This window comes from Perissodus microlepis, chromosome 18 (genome assembly GCF_051167445.1).
Source record: "Perissodus microlepis isolate ML-2025 ecotype Zambia chromosome 18, ASM5116744v1, whole genome shotgun sequence".
NCBI lineage: Eukaryota > Metazoa > Chordata > Actinopteri > Cichliformes > Cichlidae > Perissodus > Perissodus microlepis.
Window position 1 is genome coordinate 12002692 of NC_140478.1, and position 17843 is coordinate 12020534.

At 40.4% G+C, this 17843-nt stretch overlaps 2 protein-coding genes across 2 annotated transcripts; both read right to left on the reverse strand.

Annotated features, from left to right (window-relative positions):
* Positions 1-3694: 3694 nt before the first annotated feature.
* insl3 (insulin-like 3 (Leydig cell)) lies at positions 3695-8801 on the reverse strand. The gene is made up of 2 exons (XM_084913095.1): positions 8609-8801; positions 3695-8439 (listed from the first exon to the last, which is right to left on the reverse strand). The coding sequence occupies exons 1-2, from the start codon at positions 8799-8801 to the stop codon at positions 8243-8245; spliced, it is 390 nt and encodes a 129-aa protein (XP_084769221.1). The 3' UTR covers positions 3695-8242.
* Positions 8802-13701: 4900 nt separating this feature from the next.
* LOC146367411 (potassium voltage-gated channel subfamily V member 2) lies at positions 13702-17530 on the reverse strand. Its single transcript, XM_084913094.1, has 4 exons — positions 16732-17530; positions 16000-16633; positions 15331-15456; positions 13702-14030 (listed from the first exon to the last, which is right to left on the reverse strand). Exons 1-4 carry the CDS (start codon positions 17256-17258, stop codon positions 13713-13715), a joined length of 1605 nt encoding a protein of 534 aa, XP_084769220.1. The 5' UTR covers positions 17259-17530; the 3' UTR covers positions 13702-13712.
* Positions 17531-17843: the final 313 nt, after the last annotated feature.

The following is a 17843-nucleotide window of genomic DNA, read 5'->3' on the forward strand; positions in this document are numbered from 1 at the left end:
AACCAAAGGGGAGAAGAGACGGTGAGAAGGGGGGAAGAAAGAAAAAAAAAACAAACAAACAAAACACCTGGATCACCTGTATGGAGAAAAAAAAACAGAAGAGAAAGCAAAAAACAAAGAGCAACATAATAAAAAAAAACAGCACCATCACAATAAACTAGCTAGCAGTAGATAACAGTAGATACTAAATAATAAACGATATTGTGCAGCACGCAAGATAGACAGCGCACAATGTGCTTTGAGGCAGCAGCCAAGAAAGGTGTAGTCCGCGTCTGTGAACACCCGTGTGTACACCTGTGTGCATACCTGTGTGGATCAGCATGCTTGTATTCCAAAGGTTTCTCCATGTAACGATCTGCTAGGGAGTGTGGGGAGCCATAGCCCCGTCCACCAGGGTATGAAGCAGGTATGGAGGAGATCCAGGCCCCAGATATCCAGAGGCCCCAGAGTACAAGGACCCGAGGAGGACCACCAAAGGGGGGGGAACCGTGCCACCCTCCTGGGAAGAGCTGGGTAGAGCCCCAAACGAGAGGTCACCCCGCAGCTACGGAGCAGAGGCCAGAGGGGGTTGCAGTGGCGTGCCCGCGGGTTCTGCCGGCAGCCAGCTGTGCCAGAGAGGACCGAGCTTCAGGCCCAGAGGCCAGAGGCCTGAGGGCATCCCACCCCCCGGAAGGAGCCCAGCCGGGCCACAGGCGCCGGGCCACAGGCGCCGGGCCACAGGCGCCGGGCCACAGGCGCCCGGCCCCGCCAATCGGCCACCAGGAGTGAGCCGGTACATGCATGAGCGCCCAGCCCCAGACGACAAGGACCACCAACACACCAACGTCTGAGGGCATCAGCCACCGGCAGGGAGTGTGGTGAGGGGAGATAGGCAGCAGTTAACGTAACATATGCGTGTCTTTGGACTGTGGGAGGAAGCTGGATTATCCACACAGGTACCAGGAGAACAACTTTCAGACACAAAGGACACAGTCAACCAATTTTTTCTTTGAATATTTTATTTTTAATCTCACACAAAAACAGGTAATTATTGTGCTTATTCATTTGAATTTTGCTTGACTAACATTTTTTTTTTTAAATTAACATTTTACAAAACTACATGCAGTACTCCGAAGTACCCATAGGGGTGCTAGTACACCTAGTTGAGAAATACTGTCCTAGATAAACATAAGGAGTGCTTATTAAAAAATTATAGGTATGGACAGATTTGTTGTTCTTCTACTTGTTTACCACAAATTATGGGAAGTCTGCTTACACCTGGGAACATTCCAGTAATTCTGATTTGAGTACTTACTGAATATTTATTTATGCATCTATTTTAAAAAGTAGTATACAGCTCACAAATGCCAGACTCTTACACTTACTTACACTTTAGTACTTTGTGGTGTTAGTAACATGACTAATAATTTTTGTAAACAAAAAAAGAAATGTTCACTGACAAAAAATAATTAGAACCTAACTTAACAGAATGACAGACAAGTGTTAAATTAATCAACAGAAAATATCAAAAGGCAAATGTTTCACTTCATTATATGTTAAATGCAAAGCTATTTAGTAACGTCAGTGAGTAGCTTGAGGGGTTACATGTAGCCGGACAGATATCTGCTATTTTCTGTCCCTCTCTGGACTAACTAATAAAAGTAATAAATGACCAAACTTTTACATAATACTATCTTAAATGAAAATGCACACAAAAAAGTAGGTTTTTAATTATTCAGCAGTGGCATTACACTCAGCTGTAAGCGGTAGACTGGAGCATCACTTTATCTGTGCTGCACTGTGGCACTGAGCTCTGCAGCTGCAGAAAACCTGCCTGCAGTTGCTTTAGCGGCTGCTGCTGCCACACTGCCCTCTACCAGTTCAACTCTATTAGTTCAGCTTCACCACCTCCCAGCAGCCCCAAGGTTGTGACAAAGTGGCAGTTGATGTCTGTGTGTGTGTCTGTGCGTGTGTGTTTGCTGCATGAGCATCTTGTCTTCCACTAGACAGATTAAGGGGCTATAATAACGAGCATATGACGGACCGTATAGGGCGAGAAAGTAATTAAGGGAGCTAAGGTAATAACTGGCTTTGGTTTGGGGGCTGTGGGCAGTGAAAATCTGAGGACATTTAAGTTGCAGAAGAATGAAACTGAAGGATACTGACACTCCTGGCCCAAAGCACTTTACAACAAAATATTAACAAGCTCTGCAAAACAAGAATTTCTGTGGCTATATCGCCCTCATAGATCATCACTATTTGTACAGGCTTTTGGAAAATGTAAAGTAAAGCATAAAGTCTGAACTGTTACCTTAATAAGTTTGATAACTTTTCCTATTAATAAAGACCCCCCCACCCCCACCCAAGTAATTAAGTAAAAGATACCACAATTAAATTGGCAGAAAAGTTGCTGCTTTCCATTCTAATATAGAAATGTCTAATTTTTTTACTCTGTTGTTGTTGTTTTTTGTTGTTGTTGTTTTACAGTGAGTCCACAGTAAAGGACATTTTTTTATGAATAAATGAAAACTTAATATGTTAAAGTTACAGGAAAGTCTACCAGAATCTGTTCTGTAATTTTACATATTGGTCATTTAGCTTCACTGGTCCAGCTGAATGTGTCCACAATGTAAAATGAGTTGTCTGATTTGAATCATGGCATGCAGTTAAGAAATGGAAGCATCTGCAAAAAAGAGGTTTGAAAACAGGCAAAAAGCATTACAGCCATACTACTTCACTTCTGTTTTTCTCTGGAAAAACTGTGGTTTATTTGCTTTATCTCATAGTACCAATGCTAAAGATAGGGAAATATAAATCCCAGATGACAGGAGATAAGAGAACACCCAACAACAACGGGCTTCCCATGGGAGCAGTCTGATTGCACAATGCTCTTGAAGCTGTCACTGCTGGTCAGGCCATCTAAATGCTGCTGAGCAGAGGAGAAGACAGACCCATCATTTTGCAGTAGATGGTGGATGCAGCAGATGGAAGGATAACAAAGTTTCACAGTATATGGGATGATGTTAGGAAATGGTTTTCTGCAGATGAACTAGGGATAGGTCTGAAAGATGTCTTATCTTTTTTTAGAACTTTCAGGACCGCGTACACTCTGTTGATGGTGTGTTTATTGGTTTACAGAGTCCTCATGACCGCATAATGATTTCAGATTTGATTAAAGTGAAGCTTTGGAGCTGACCTTAAATAAAGCAAACATTAAATTAGTTTTAAAACTAGCTGGATGCAGAACAACAGTGGAACAGTGAGTGATAAATAAGTTTCTGCATTGTAAATTGAAGAAAACAGGAGTAGGGGAGGAGTGTTTTTCTCTATCACAGCACAAAGAGCACCAGTTTGTCCGATATCATTACTCATATCTGTTCTGGCTGCATGTGCCACTTTCTGCTGCTTGCTGCTTTTCTTTTCTTTTCTTTTTTTTTCTTTTTTTTTTTTAAAAAGGTATGTAGATAATTAGAAGTTACAACTTATGTGTTAAATCTCGTTAGTTTGTTCAGTGTTTGTGTCTGTCATATGATAGCGTGAAATGTTTCCTGTTATCTGTGTCTGGCTCCATGGTGCAGTGGTTTGCACAATTGCTAGAAAGTGAATTATCCCTTGTTTGAGCCCAGGAGGAGACATATGTCCCTTGGGGTTTGTGTAAGGAAGACCATCTGATGTAAAAAAAAAAAAAAAAAAAAAAGAAATCTGCCAAATTAAGTATGCAGAGCTACCTGCCATGGTGACCCTTTGTGAAGAAGGGAGGAGCTGTAAGAAGCTCTGCCGGTTCAAGACACAGTCTGCATATTTAAAGTATTGTGTTACACATGCACTCACCGACCACTTCACTGGAGCACCTTTTCAACCGCTTGTTGACATGAAAGCCTAGTCACCCAGTCACACGACAGCAACTCAGTGCATTTAGGCATGTCGGCATGATCGAGACGACAGCTGATTTAAGTGACTAGGTAAATACTAGAAGGGCTGGTCTGAGTATTTCAGAAACTGTTGATCTACTAGGATTTTCGTACACAACCATCTCTAGGGTTTATAGAAGATAGTGTGAAAAAGATCAAAAGAAAAGGCCTCATCAGGCCTCAATCCAATGGAGCATCTTTGAGAGCATTGGGAGATTGACATTGTAGCCTTGCAGCCGTGAAATCTGCAGCAACTGTGTGATGCAATCATGTCAACATGGACTAAAATCTCAGAGGAATGTTTCCAGCACCTCGTTGAATCAATGCCATCAAGAAAAAAAGGCTTTTCTGAAGGGGATCCCACCCAGTACTAGCAAGGTGTACCTAATGAACTGGCTGCTGAGCATATTTTAACATATTACTGGACTTACAGTTTACAACTTGCAATGCAAAACAAGCAATTTGTTTTAACCCTCACCAGCTATCATATAACTGTGTGTAAGACTGCATAAGGAACAGACTAAATTTCTCTACCCTTCAATAAGATTGGATTAGTAGGAAGTATTCTGGCTTTTGAAAGAATACCCTCAAAAACACAGAATTATCAGCAAAGTTAAGATTGGAATAATTGGAATTTGATGGGAAAACCTGAGTGATTGAGATATTATTAGCAGCATTCAGAAAAGTTCCCAAAAGCACTAATATTAGCATTGTTATTAGCACAGACGTATGCAGAAGATCCATTAAAATAAAATCTGAGATCTTTGAGAACAGGATCAATCATTCACACCATTTCCACAATCTGGAGGAGAGCAGAGCCGATCCTCATCTTCAGGTTTGCCGTGTGAATCAAGACGCACAGCCTGTCACAGAGGATTTCTTTGACACAACGTCTGACAGCTTATGTTGCGTAAAAGCACGGCTTGGAGCTCTAACAATAAAGGACTCACAAAAACAGACATGTCAGTCATTGTCCTGACTTCTGCTCCCCTGTGCACTGCACACCCACATGTGCTCGCTGGTCATAAACCTGCACAAACCACATGCACATTGGTAAAAAAACAAAAACAACAACAACAACAACAACACGCTTTAAAAAACAAGCACAGCCACGGACTTCAAATGGGTTTCCCGGACTCGTACGCCCACACAGATTATGCAGAGCGCATAGACATATGCAAACACCGACACATGAAAACATGAAACCTCTACACACACACACACACACATTCACAAAGTATGGCATCCTTAGCCTTGACACTTTTACTGTTGGAAACAAGAGCACTGAGAGCCATTTCATTTACATGCAAATTGACACCCACAAGTCCACACACACACGCGCACACTCTTGCCTGACGTGTATGTGTGTGTGTTTGTGTGTTTGTGTGCTCATGTGCGAGCCGTGTAGCTGCTCTGCTGGCACTCAGCAAAGGTGCTATTCTGCCCTGCTGCTTTTCCCGCTCACTGAAACTAGACACAAAGAGATAGAAAGGCAGAAGGAGAGATAAAGTCTCTGATTTCATTTTCCATATTTGGTTTAGCAGCTTCTCAGTTGACAAAACAGGCATGGAGAGAAGCCCACCAGAGGGGGCCCCCTGCAGCCGTGCGTTTGTCATCTCATGTTGGCACTGCATAAGGACGGGTTCAGGCCTAGAAGTGTCCTCTGATCACATTTTCCCTCTTGTCACAAGGAGATAAAGGATCACTCGAGGTGATTGAGCATTTTACGATAATGAGCTGCGAGAGGCTGATCATCGCAGCAGGAAATGTGGCTGAAATACACGAGAAAAGAATGGGATGGATACAAAAACAAAAACGCGACACCCTTAACCTGACAGAATTAACCAGCTCATGCACAGAGCGATGGGTGGGTGGTAATGTCAGGTGGGAGAAAGCAGTGTAGCACCTCGCATAAAATCTGATATCTGTCACTCTCTGCTGGTTAGCATGAGACACTGCATCAAACCTTTCATGAAACCTTTCATGCGTTTTATTTTAGTTCACATGTGTTCTACTTAAATTGAATTAGGAATAATTTTACTTCATAATTTTCATGACCTACTGTGGGGCAACTATAAAACTGCGACTATGCTTTTCTCTTTGCAGGACAGCAAATATTAGTAATATTGTACAAGCTGAATTATGCTTGTACACTCCTTTTGTGCAAGTTATGGTGACTAACAGCAATGAATTTGTGGGTGTAGGAGAATGTTTTTTGGAATTATCTTATAATTAGCATAAAATTATGTGTGAGTGAATGGGGTGAAAAGATGAAGGGTGACTGTAGTGTTTGTTTGGTAGTTTTTGTCCTTTCATACCCTCTTTATATACATATGGTGCTGTGCAAAGGTCTTGAGCCATCCCTTATTTCTTTATAATTTGATTGGAAAATGGACAATAGGTGTTTGTATAGTTCTAACAAGCTTCAATGTGAGAATTGACATTTATTCTTCAACACAGTCTCTCTTAGTTCTCTAATCTGACATTCAATGCTCTTCTTTGGATGTCGAGTGGCTTTTTTTCTGTTCTCTGTGAACATTATAAATAATATTGAGGTGCGTGCTCTGGTGAGGCCAGTCCATGACTGATAGTGATCCACTGTGTGTTTTTCTATGCAGGGATTCTTTCACTGCATTGGTAGTATGTTTGGGGTTATAGTCATGCTGAAAAATAAAATTGTTGTCATATGATGGGTCTGCATGAGAGATCAAAATCTGACAGTATTCAAGTTTGATGAGATCCCAGATTCCACTAACTGAAATGCAGCTCCAAAACACTGCAGACAGCAGACACTGTGTTTATCCTGGCCTCTTCCATATTTATTGTTGAAGATTTGAACCCCAAATTTCTAATTTAACTTCATTATTCTGTCTCTGATAAGGCTTCAGTGAACAGTCGATGATCAACTGAAGGGTGGGGATACATGGGTCCTGTGTCAGGTCTTTGCTGGATTTTTTTTTTCTGCTTCTTAAGGACATCACTTTCAGATACTAATCATATTCTGCAGATAGTTTTTCATGCCTATCACACTGCACACCACACTGAAATATGCCAAGTTTTCACCTAATAGCTCTTCAGGAATCACCTCGTTGGTACAAAAATGCTATTTTATCTTATGTTATGTTTCATAGAATCAACAAAAAAACCCTAAAAATAACATTTCAAATGGTCAGGTACAATGACTGGACTAAAAATGATTTTTTTTTTCTGGAGAACTATTGCTTGAGTCTGGTCAATTCTAAGCAAAATTTAAAGAAATGATGGGTGGCTCAAGACTTTTGCACATTACTCTAAGCATGGGCCATCATACTACTAATACTGTAGTATGATGGCTGACAAATCTAGAATGCATGCCATCAGTTTGAACCCAAAATTTCTAATTTAATTTCATTATTGTTTGATGGATTAAGCCAATTGTTACAGGCATTATTAGTGTGCTGTATTCTCTGATTATCTGCAGTTAAAACCTTTCTAACAATATAATCTTCTAACAAGTTGATCTAATTTTAGCATTCATCTTTGCGTGCTTTGTCTGATAACACAGCAAATAAAACCAATTACGCAAAAACAAATCGTACGTACAGCACAATCCATTCTTCCCTCAATTAAAACAAATTAACCAATCAGTCACTGTAGGCTGATTTCATTTGCTATTAGGAGTCATTCGGCGCAGGCTGCAGTATAGAGTGGCAGCTAATCAGCGGCACATTTGATTATCTGTTGAGAGAATTATACACTCCTCGGCGTGAGGCACAGGCTGGGTTACAAAGATTATTTCTGTTAAATAGCTCAATGGCTAGGCCAATAGCCTCAATCCGATTTAGCTGTTTTGGCACCAGTAAACTGCGCTCACAACGAAACTTACATGGATCTTAATATATACCAGTATGCATATACAGCAGAAAAACAGCTCAAGTGTTAAAATGGTTCTCTGGCATCTGAAGTTTTTTGTATGCTTGCATTTGTTTACTTATCGTAATTGTATAAGATTTGGGTCAGTTGATGCAGATTAGTGTATAAGACACAAGCAGTAACTGAAACCTTCACTTCATTGGGAGTAATATTTATTGTCATCTTTGTTAGGTCTGAGAAAATAAGGGTTTGATTCTGGGACTTTTGTGATTTATTATGGACTGACTGTCCAGTAATATCAGTTCAGTTAATATACTATATTTGCATTAATAAAAACAATAAATCAAATAACAAAATCCTGTGTGCACTCCAGTTTTATCTTTGGTACTGTTAAATGTCATAGATAAATATCACCAAGTACATTCAGGATCACTAAAAGAAAACCCAGCAAAACTCTGAAGATAATAACTTAACTCATTCTGATATGCCACCGGCTTCATTTAGCAAAACTGTATCAGCTCCTTCATGCTACATCCTTTCTCACAGCAAATATCAGATATTTTTCCAGCAGTTCGCCTGATCCGTGATGACAGAAGGTGAGGAGCCAAGGAGACGGCGTCCTTTTCCCCATCTGCCCTCGAAGCCGTGCGTACAGTCCCTGAAGTCAGGTACTCTTCTGTGGAGGAGATCTGCTCCCCTGTGCAGAGGTAACACATCTGGGATTTAGAGAGATCACTGTAAACGTGCAGCTTCATCCCCAAAAACTCTTGCAAAATTTTGATGTCAAGAAGCGAGAGTACGTCTTTCTCTCTTTACCTTTCATATATGTCATGAAAACACAAATAAAAGATTGTTTAAGTACTTACAGAGAGGAGCGTATTGATTCTTTTCCAGTCCTAAATCCGGGATGCTTCTCCTGGCCCGGGAGCTGCCGCAGGATGAGACGGCCAGACGTATCAGCTCTCGTCCACATATCTTGATCCTCTCCTGTGCATGTGCCACACACACTGCAGCCACTAGCACCGCCACGAGAGACACCAAACACCTAGCAGCCGGCATTGTATGATGTGGTACTGCTCCTCAGTTGGTGGGCAAAGGCAGAAAATGAGTGACCTGAGGAATTTGAGGGGGTTTATATAGGGAGTGTGTGTAGTGGCCACAGGTTGCTCAAAAGTTACATTTAGCCTTGGTTAGGGAAAAGCATGTCCTGATCAAGAGCTCAACATGAAAGTGATGTGAAATCTCAAGGCTGAAACTCTCATTGAGATAAAAAAAAAAAAATCTGCTCTGGCACTGATCTTGTTTTTCAGGGTGGAAGTAACAAGTCACTACTTCTGCAGTTACTGTTGTTAAGCTGCTTTTCTTTCTTTTCTTTTCTTTTTTTAATGAGTATTATTATTGTGTTATTATTATTATGAGTATTATTTTGGCTCGGGAGAAAGAGCAAGTCCTTTCCCAGTCTGAAGGTTGGTGGTTACTTACACATAGAAAGAAGTGCATGCATATATACATACGCTGACTTTTATATTTGAACCTCTGACCGTGTTTAATATGGGCATCCACCACTGTCCACTTTCGGTGTATTTAAACAAAGACTCAGTGTTTATATTTGATTAGCTTTTCTCCTTTTAGTCATCTTTCCTGTTGTTTGTTTATATTGCATTGTGCAGAATCTAATCTGGGTTTGGTCCGTAATTAATTTTAAGCAGTTTACAGCAGTTTTGCTGATAAATCCTGCTCACAGAATACAGTTTTTAATGTGACACAAAGTATTTCTTTTTTTATATTAACACTCATTACATCTAAGTATTCATGCTTGAAAATTGCTGACTTGTGGTTAAAATATTTTCCTTGAATATGAGTCCCTTTAGCATCTTATCTTAACACATCATGAAGGATGGGATCTAATTGGAAGAGAGCGTGACCGGAAAAAGGAAATGTCAAGGATAATGACGCAACTGTTCACACACATGGTCACCCTGTGGCTATACTGTAGTTGCTTAATCATACCAGAGATGACTGCTTCATATCTCCAGCACAGATGAACAATATGAAAGGTGACACTTTAACATCTAAAATGCACTTCTGGCTATGATTAGCATTTTAACCTCTAAGGACGATATCACTGGTAGGCAGTGGCCTGTTTGTTATTCTCAGCTGCTGTGCTCAGAGCAAAGCACCCTGCTTATTTTTTTTTTGCCTTCACAGATTCTTGCCCTTTATTTCTTGCTGAGGGTGATGCTGTGTGTTAACATTTTCAACCATTTAGCCCAGCACACACAGATGTCAGTCAGTTTGCAGATGTCAAATAAGCTGAGTATGTTTACCTCATCATGGCACTGCCTACTGCACCACAGTAGAATCAAAGCTTTACTGCAACCTATGATAACTCATTGTTTTCTCTTTTGCTGATGTTCTATCATATGCCATATATAAATATATGTATATATATATATACACACACACACACACACACACACACACACACACACACACACATCAGGACCACTTTTGCCTTCACCCTCACATTTTTTCTAACTCAGCCTTTGGTATTTCTCAAGCTTCTCAGATTCCTTCTTGATGTTCATCCATTGCTTCCTCTTCTTGTCAACTACTACTATGTGTTAGCCTTCTAAATTTTCTGATTTCTCTCCTTCTGGCTGAGTCATGTGATACAGCCATACTCTTGAGGTGTAATTGATGCTGACGACACAGTAAAACCAACAGTCACTACCTATATTCTGTAATAGCTTCATTCCTCAGAAAGATAAGATAGGTGTCCACTAATAAATACGGACTTTAAGGTTCTTTTACATTAACTAATTATGCATAAGCGAGATCTGCTGAAAGACAGTAATTTTTAAAGACAAATAAATGGACTTTCTCCTTTTTGTTTTTGAGTTTGAAATGGGGATACGTTTATTGTAATGAAGTAATTGTGATGTGACCTTCTTCTTTTACCTTAATCTTCAAAATTGAAACTTGCTCCAACTGTTGTTTCTTTCAGGCAATATCATAAAAATGTAACCATCCAGTCTGATAAAAAATCGCCTAAAAATTTGTTGACTTTGTACACAAATGATGTTTTATAAGCTTTCTCCCCTGAAAGCTACACTTCCACCACTGTCGCAAAATTCTGTCATAACTGAGTCACGTGTTTCTCCCTTACTGTAAACTGAACCACAACACTTGCAAACTACCCTGTTTAGCCTGCACTTACTTTCCAGTATAAACTTTGGTATTATTATCATTTAATTCATTTTTTAAAAACATTTCAGAACATGAAATTGCTAACTTCAGCCACACATCATGCACAGAAACAGTGTCTGATTAAAAAAATCTTAAATTAATGATATAACATGTAATCTTTAAATTTCCAAATGAAATCATGTCAGTCGCCACAGAAACCTTCCTTTTGTTCTTCAGCTCTGAGAGTAAAATTAATACACATTAACATTTTTTGTCATCACTCATCAAAAATACAGCCACTATACCTCTAGCTAGCAGACAGGTTGAGATCCAAATTGCACAGGAACAATTTGTGCATTAAATCTGTTGAGCTGTTTGAAACATTGAATTTGTAATTACCTGCCACTTATTAAAAGTTATTCCTTTTATGCTCACTCCTCTTCTGTACCACAAACACAACTTTATTGACAGGGATGGGACGGAAAAAAGGACGTGTGCAGACGGGATCATGTGGTGAACCCGTGTGTGGCATCAGAATCATCCAGGAAGACCAGAAAGACTGCAGAGCATGAAAACTGAACTGTTTGACAGTGTTTTATATTAAACTTCCTATCAGATATAATTACTCAATAACTGAAGGTGCCACCGTTCCGGACCACTTTAACCCCAGATCAGAGGGTAAATTAGACACATCTGACACTACATTTGATCGTTCGCTCGTTAATTAGTGCACTTGCACAGAACTTAATGACAAGGAAACATCAGTCACTAATGATTCATTGTCTCTGATTATTATTCAAATGGATGAAGTCACAGTCTGCTGTAAAATGGATGTTCAGGATGTCTTTCATGAGCAGAGGCTCAACACAATATTCCTGCAATTGGAAATGGAGTGTAACTCCCACAGCATCTGTCGTGACTAACCAGAGAACTTGTCTCTAATCCCCTCTATCTGTCCCTCTTATTTAAAACCAGTGTCGAGCAGATGAGCCAAGAAAACTGTGGTGTCTGTATCCGCGAAGAGTTTTTGTATGTTTGTTTAATACGTTATAATGCTGTTCTTCTGGCGCCCAGGGCGAGACTTGGGTTTATGATCTAATCATAGCATCACAGTGTGACGACAAGGCTTAGACCATGATTGATCCTGACATCTCCTGGTCAAGAACGGAAAGCTCAATTCTCTCTCGCCGCAGGGATTGCGACAAATTCTGAGCTGTTGGATGACAGATATAGGCATCACTGCCCATGTGTTAGTAGGAGTGAAAAATCACTACGCTGAAGGCCTCTATTGTACGTCTATTAAATATAGCTAGTAAGTATTTAAATACGTCCTGTCTGCGCACACCTGATCAGATTCCTTCTGTCACCAAAATAGCACAGTACTTGATTGACTTTTCCACTTGTCTGACTAGGTAGGAAACAGACGCACAAATCCTACTAATCCTTGACAACCAAATTACACCGAGGCTCCTGATCGTATACTGACACCCGCTGCTATATCTCTCACCCCACTTGGGTGTCTTCAAGACCACACTGAGTGACTGGACAAAAAACAGAGGGAGTGCTTTTTCGATAGGTATGCCACTTCGATGAAACGTAAATTGTGTCAAATGTGAGAACTTTCCATTGATGGTGTTATAGTTGTTCTGAGATGCACACATAAATAAAATGTTTTTATTGCAGTCAAGCAAATGGTGACTTAAAGCCGCCATGATGTGTGGCGGTACATGCTGGTAATGGCCAAAAGCTGCACTAGTTAGAGCTTGATGCTGAGCATCAAAGTAAAATGTAAGAGACTATGTAGTGTCAGATTATAATATTATTTTATGCCATGTTAGATCCTTAATTAAAGATTGTGAATTATTATGTAGTTTTAGTTTGCATTATTCTCCTGAATTAGAAGAAGGTGATAACTATTGCATTTGTTAAGCTGAGTTGCATTACATTAGACTGCTGGTTTATTGTGAATGAATGATATTGTTTTATGATGCATTATACTGCTGAGTTATGAGAAATACTGTTCGCAGAAAGTCATCGCCTTATTTGTCTGATTAGAGGAGAACAGAACATACTGGAGTTTTCTGCCCCATCTCAGCAGGAGCAGATAAACAGGGAGCCAAGGTTGTAGCTTAGGCACTGTGTGAGAGAAAGAATGTGAATGTTTAGGCTTTTATGATTAGGTGGGGGCCACTAGAGGCTATAAGAGTTTGATTAATGCTCCACCATTTTGACATCTGATGCTGTCTGCGTACGGTGTCCATCTCCCACGCGTGTGATCATTAAAATCATCGTTTGACTCAACCCGGCCGGACCAGTGTTGTTATTGTGGTTTTTCCTCTTGTATCCATCCCCAATATTTGAATCCATAACAGTAGTCACTCAAAACTGTTCATTAATAGCACTTTCAATGACAGTAGTCTTTTCAAAATGATATAAGGGTAGTTTTGCTTCATTCATAATGTCACTGCTTGACCTCCTTGTGTCAAACATCTATTTCTGTTGAGTGAGCATTAGTTGTAGACGTGTGCTATTTGTGGAAACACATAACAAGTTGTCTAGTCTGAGCATCTTGTCCATTTGACAGAGGAAGTGTCGCTATAGTGTGAAAACAGTACCTACTGCAAAGCTGAGGCTTAATGCTTGTCTCAGCTTTCTGCTTTTCCCCCATTTTATTCAATCACATAGGCTGAGACTTAGAGGCAGATGGAGTCTTTTACTTTTGTATACCCAAGGGTGATAAGGCCATTTAGGGTTACTGAGGTCACAACTAGGCAACTTTTCTTATTCCTCGATCTCGTGGGTAAATCGCCTGCCGCTGGGCCGATAGTGTATCTCATCATCCGAGTCCTCCGGCCGGGGTTCGAAGCAGCTGTCAAACTTACGCCTGAGACGTTTCTTGAGCTGGAAGGTGCGCACCATGTTGGAAAAGTTGTATTCCTGCTCCTTCAGTTTGGCATAGTAGTCGGAGAACTTGTTGAACAGAATGGAGATGGGCATGCCGTTAAGGATGATGCCAAAGGAGATACAGCCGAATGCCACACAGCGGCCGAGGTAGGAGATGGGGACAACATCTCCATAGCCCACAGTAGAGATGCTGACCTATAGGAAAAAAGGAATAGCGTCAGCTTCCAGAAAATTACTCAAAGCCAGTGCTCTCTCGTGTAGATTTAAGTAGGGATCAAGAGCAGAAGAAGTTTTCAGTTTAATCCTTACAGTACCTGCCTTTCACCTGGCCTCACGCACTTTGTATCCATTACTTTCTGTGAATCGAGTAATTAAAATGCTTTTTTTTGTACTGATAAACTGACATTTTGGCAGTTTGGAATAAATAGGCTCACAAAACCTTCCAGGAAAGTAGTGCTACATTTTATATTTCTTGAATGCAATCACTCTGTCTGGCTACAAATGAGACGCATTAAGCAGCATTAGAGGGAATTAGACACATATAAATTCACAGCTGCCACCAGATAAATGAAAACCATGTCCTCAGATGATACTGAAAGACACACAGAGTACCAGGCTGGTGACACAGTGTGACCCATGTGAACCTTCCTAGAAATGGTGTGATATTCATACCTCTAAATATTGATCATTTATATATGAAGCTTGAAAGTAAATTTGCATAAGCTACTGTTTAACCATATGACAGCTTGGTGGCCATCAGTAGCCACTCTCCACATCTGTATAGGCTAGATAATTTATATCAAGTTTATGTGACCCTGGAGTTACTCCACATCTTTCTCTTCATTTCAGATATAGTACCAATTATGGAAGATACTTTGGGGTAAGAATTACACAAAGGCAAATCCTACATTTATTATAGTTAGTAGGTTTTTCTGCAAGAGAGACAATTTCAGAATATTATTTAGCCAACCATTAATTCACTAAAGAAGACTGTGTTTGAGCTCTTGAATATAATCAGTGTTTACTGCATTTTAAAGGCATAAAAATAGCACGGAACATGATCTGTACTGTGAATCTTTGCTTTGGTCTGACTAAGCAGGCAGCACAAATCCAGATAGACCTAATCCCTGACATCCGAAAAGCACTGCACTGCTTGATCATACTGACACACCCCAACTGAGCTTCCCTTCAGCGCTGTCAAGAGGAAGAGCTTACCAAGCTTCATAACTGAGTTAATTGATCCGGAAGAAGCTGAGTGGCAGCCGGTAAGAGCTGGCTACACGCTCTAAATGCTGTAAAACATTAATTGCCCCATTCATAATGAAAAGATGTGGAGCAACTGTGGTGTTATAAGTAGGGTTACATCATTAGTGTGGCTGGACCTAAAAATTGGACTTGAAAATATTTTCAAAAATAATTTACAATATCATCACAGCATCCCAAACATATTAGAGCCATAGAACTTTACTGGACGTAGAGCTTGTCCCGTACTCACCGCAGCCCACCACCAGGCATCTGGTATGCTGCTGAACGGTGTCCCGGGCTGATCCACCTCCACAGAATGCATCAGAGCAGAGAAGGTGAAGATGCCCATGGCGATGAACAGAAACAGACAGCACACCTGCAGCACGACAGAACAGAGCACGTCAACGACAGCGCTTGTTTATATGAAACTATGTCATAAAGCAGACACTATTTTAGGGGCTTGCATCCAGTAATATGACAATTTGAGATGTTACTATAAAGCCTTCCTGACATTTCTGCACTCGACAGGCTGTGTAAGCTTTGTTCAATTAATGGGTTTTAAACACGTGATATGCAATGAAACCATTCTGTTTTTTGTTAATTAAATTAATAAATTTGATATTATGTTACATTAGTGAAGTTTAGAGCTGCTGGTAGGGGGATTTTGTTCTTTATCATAGCCTAATCATCTAGTGTCGCTCTCTTCAAGAAATAAAATATGCAAATTTAAATAGATTGTGATATCCTATTGTAAAACTATCATAACCTTCTTCTCTACTTCTCCTCTCCTAGTGGTGACTTTCACATAAAACTACCTCCTGTTCCTCTTATGTCTCTTCAAAGCCTTGCGGGTTGCCATGTTATTCAAAGGCCTTCAAATGTTACCAGCATTTGTGTTTATTGATTATTCCCTTCATACCTGTTCAGAGCACTGGCGGATGGTGAAGCCGAAAGCCCTCATGCCGGTGGAGTGACGGGCAAGCTTCAAGATACGGAAGATGCGCATGAGCTTGACCACTTTGAGCACCTTGCTGACTTTGCTGACTCTTGACATGGCCTTCAAATCCTCCTGAGCACTGATGTCTTCAACGTCTAATACAAAAGTCTCAAAAATGATCTGGAGGAAGTAGGGCATGACGGCTACCAAATCGACAAAGTTGAGGGCGCTCTTCACAAAATGCTTGATGTTTGATGTGGTGAGTAGTCGCAGAAAGTACTCCAACGTGAAGAAAAGGATAGAACTAACCTCCACCCACTCCATGTAGGTTTTGCCTGCAAGTTTGTACTGCCTAAGTTCTTTGACTGTATTCAGAGTCATGGCAACGATAGAGATAAGCACAAAGAGACTGGAAAACACTGCAAAGGCTTTGGCTGACAGTGAGGAGTAAGGATTCTCCATCAAGTCCCAAAGTGCTTTACGAAAGTTTCCAAGAAACATGGTCTTGTAGCCCTCGTCATCATGGTGAGGTTTAATCTCATCGATCAGCTCCTGGTTAACCTTCAGGTGTTCTCTGATGTCGTCCAATTTCTCCTCAAACAGAATGCGGCAGCACCTGAGAAAGACAAACAAATGCTTTACCATAGCTACTTTTTAAATATCCACAGACAAAGCCACAATAGATACACTGCATATCAAATATCTACAGCACACCTTGGAGTATCCTTCAGTTTGAGCCCCCAGAATGAGATCTCTTCCTCAAAGTTGACAGGACACAAGCCATCCATCACCCACAGAACATTACTGCAGTAAAAGTGAAATATGTAATGGAAAAACATGGGGTCCCTGTCAAAGAAGAACTCGTTGTTCTGAACATTATAATCGTCGCAGAGCGTCAGACGCTTAACTGGATCATTGCACAGAGCAAGGACTCCGATCCTGGTCTTTGGGTATTGGAGGACCAAGTGTTTAGGGATGTGAAACACCTTTCCGCCCACATTTAGGTTGACAATGTTTGATTGCCAGGGGTTTGGTGCATCCTTCTTCTCATCTTTTTTCACCTCTTTTCTGGCACCAGGAGCGTCAAGGTTGTCCATAGATGTCCACGGTTTTACTGAGCTGTCCTGTGAAAAGGGGAATTCACTCTCCTCTTCTTCGATGCTTTGCGTGAAACTAAAGTCGCGTTTTACGGATGCAAAAAGACTGGAGCGACGTTTTTTTAGAATTTTCCACTTCTCCATTGCGACAGCTGCTCAGAAAACCAATCACTGGAAAATGTTTTATGCCAAGTTTGAATCAAATCACTGGAGAAAAATGATAATATATTTTTTCTTTAAATCTACAACATCAAGCAAAAATATCACCATGGTAAAAAAGAAAAAAAAAATCCTCCAGGTTGAAATAAAGACAAAGAAAGAGCTGTGGTACTTTTGAGTCACTGTGCAAGAAGATCAACTGCATGAGTTAGGGCTTCAGCCTCTTCACTGATTCTTTAATCCTATTGCTGTTCTTTCTGTCCCAGCGCAAGTTAAAAATACTGTTCACAAGGATTAGCGTTGTGATTTAAGGCTTTGACTTCTGAGAGAGGAAGAAAAGCAGAGAGGGTGGTGTCAGGACAGTATTGCATGGCTACCAAGGCTACAGAGAGCTTTTACACAGGATATTCAGGTAGATTACACAAATTATCAGCTATGGCCATTTTGACCTATTGCTGAACTAGTTAAACAAGCCTGATTTTAGAATTAAAGTCAAAATACATTAAAATTAATAATGACTGATAAAAATTTTCTTTGTTTTCTGTATATTCTGCACAGACCCTTATCACT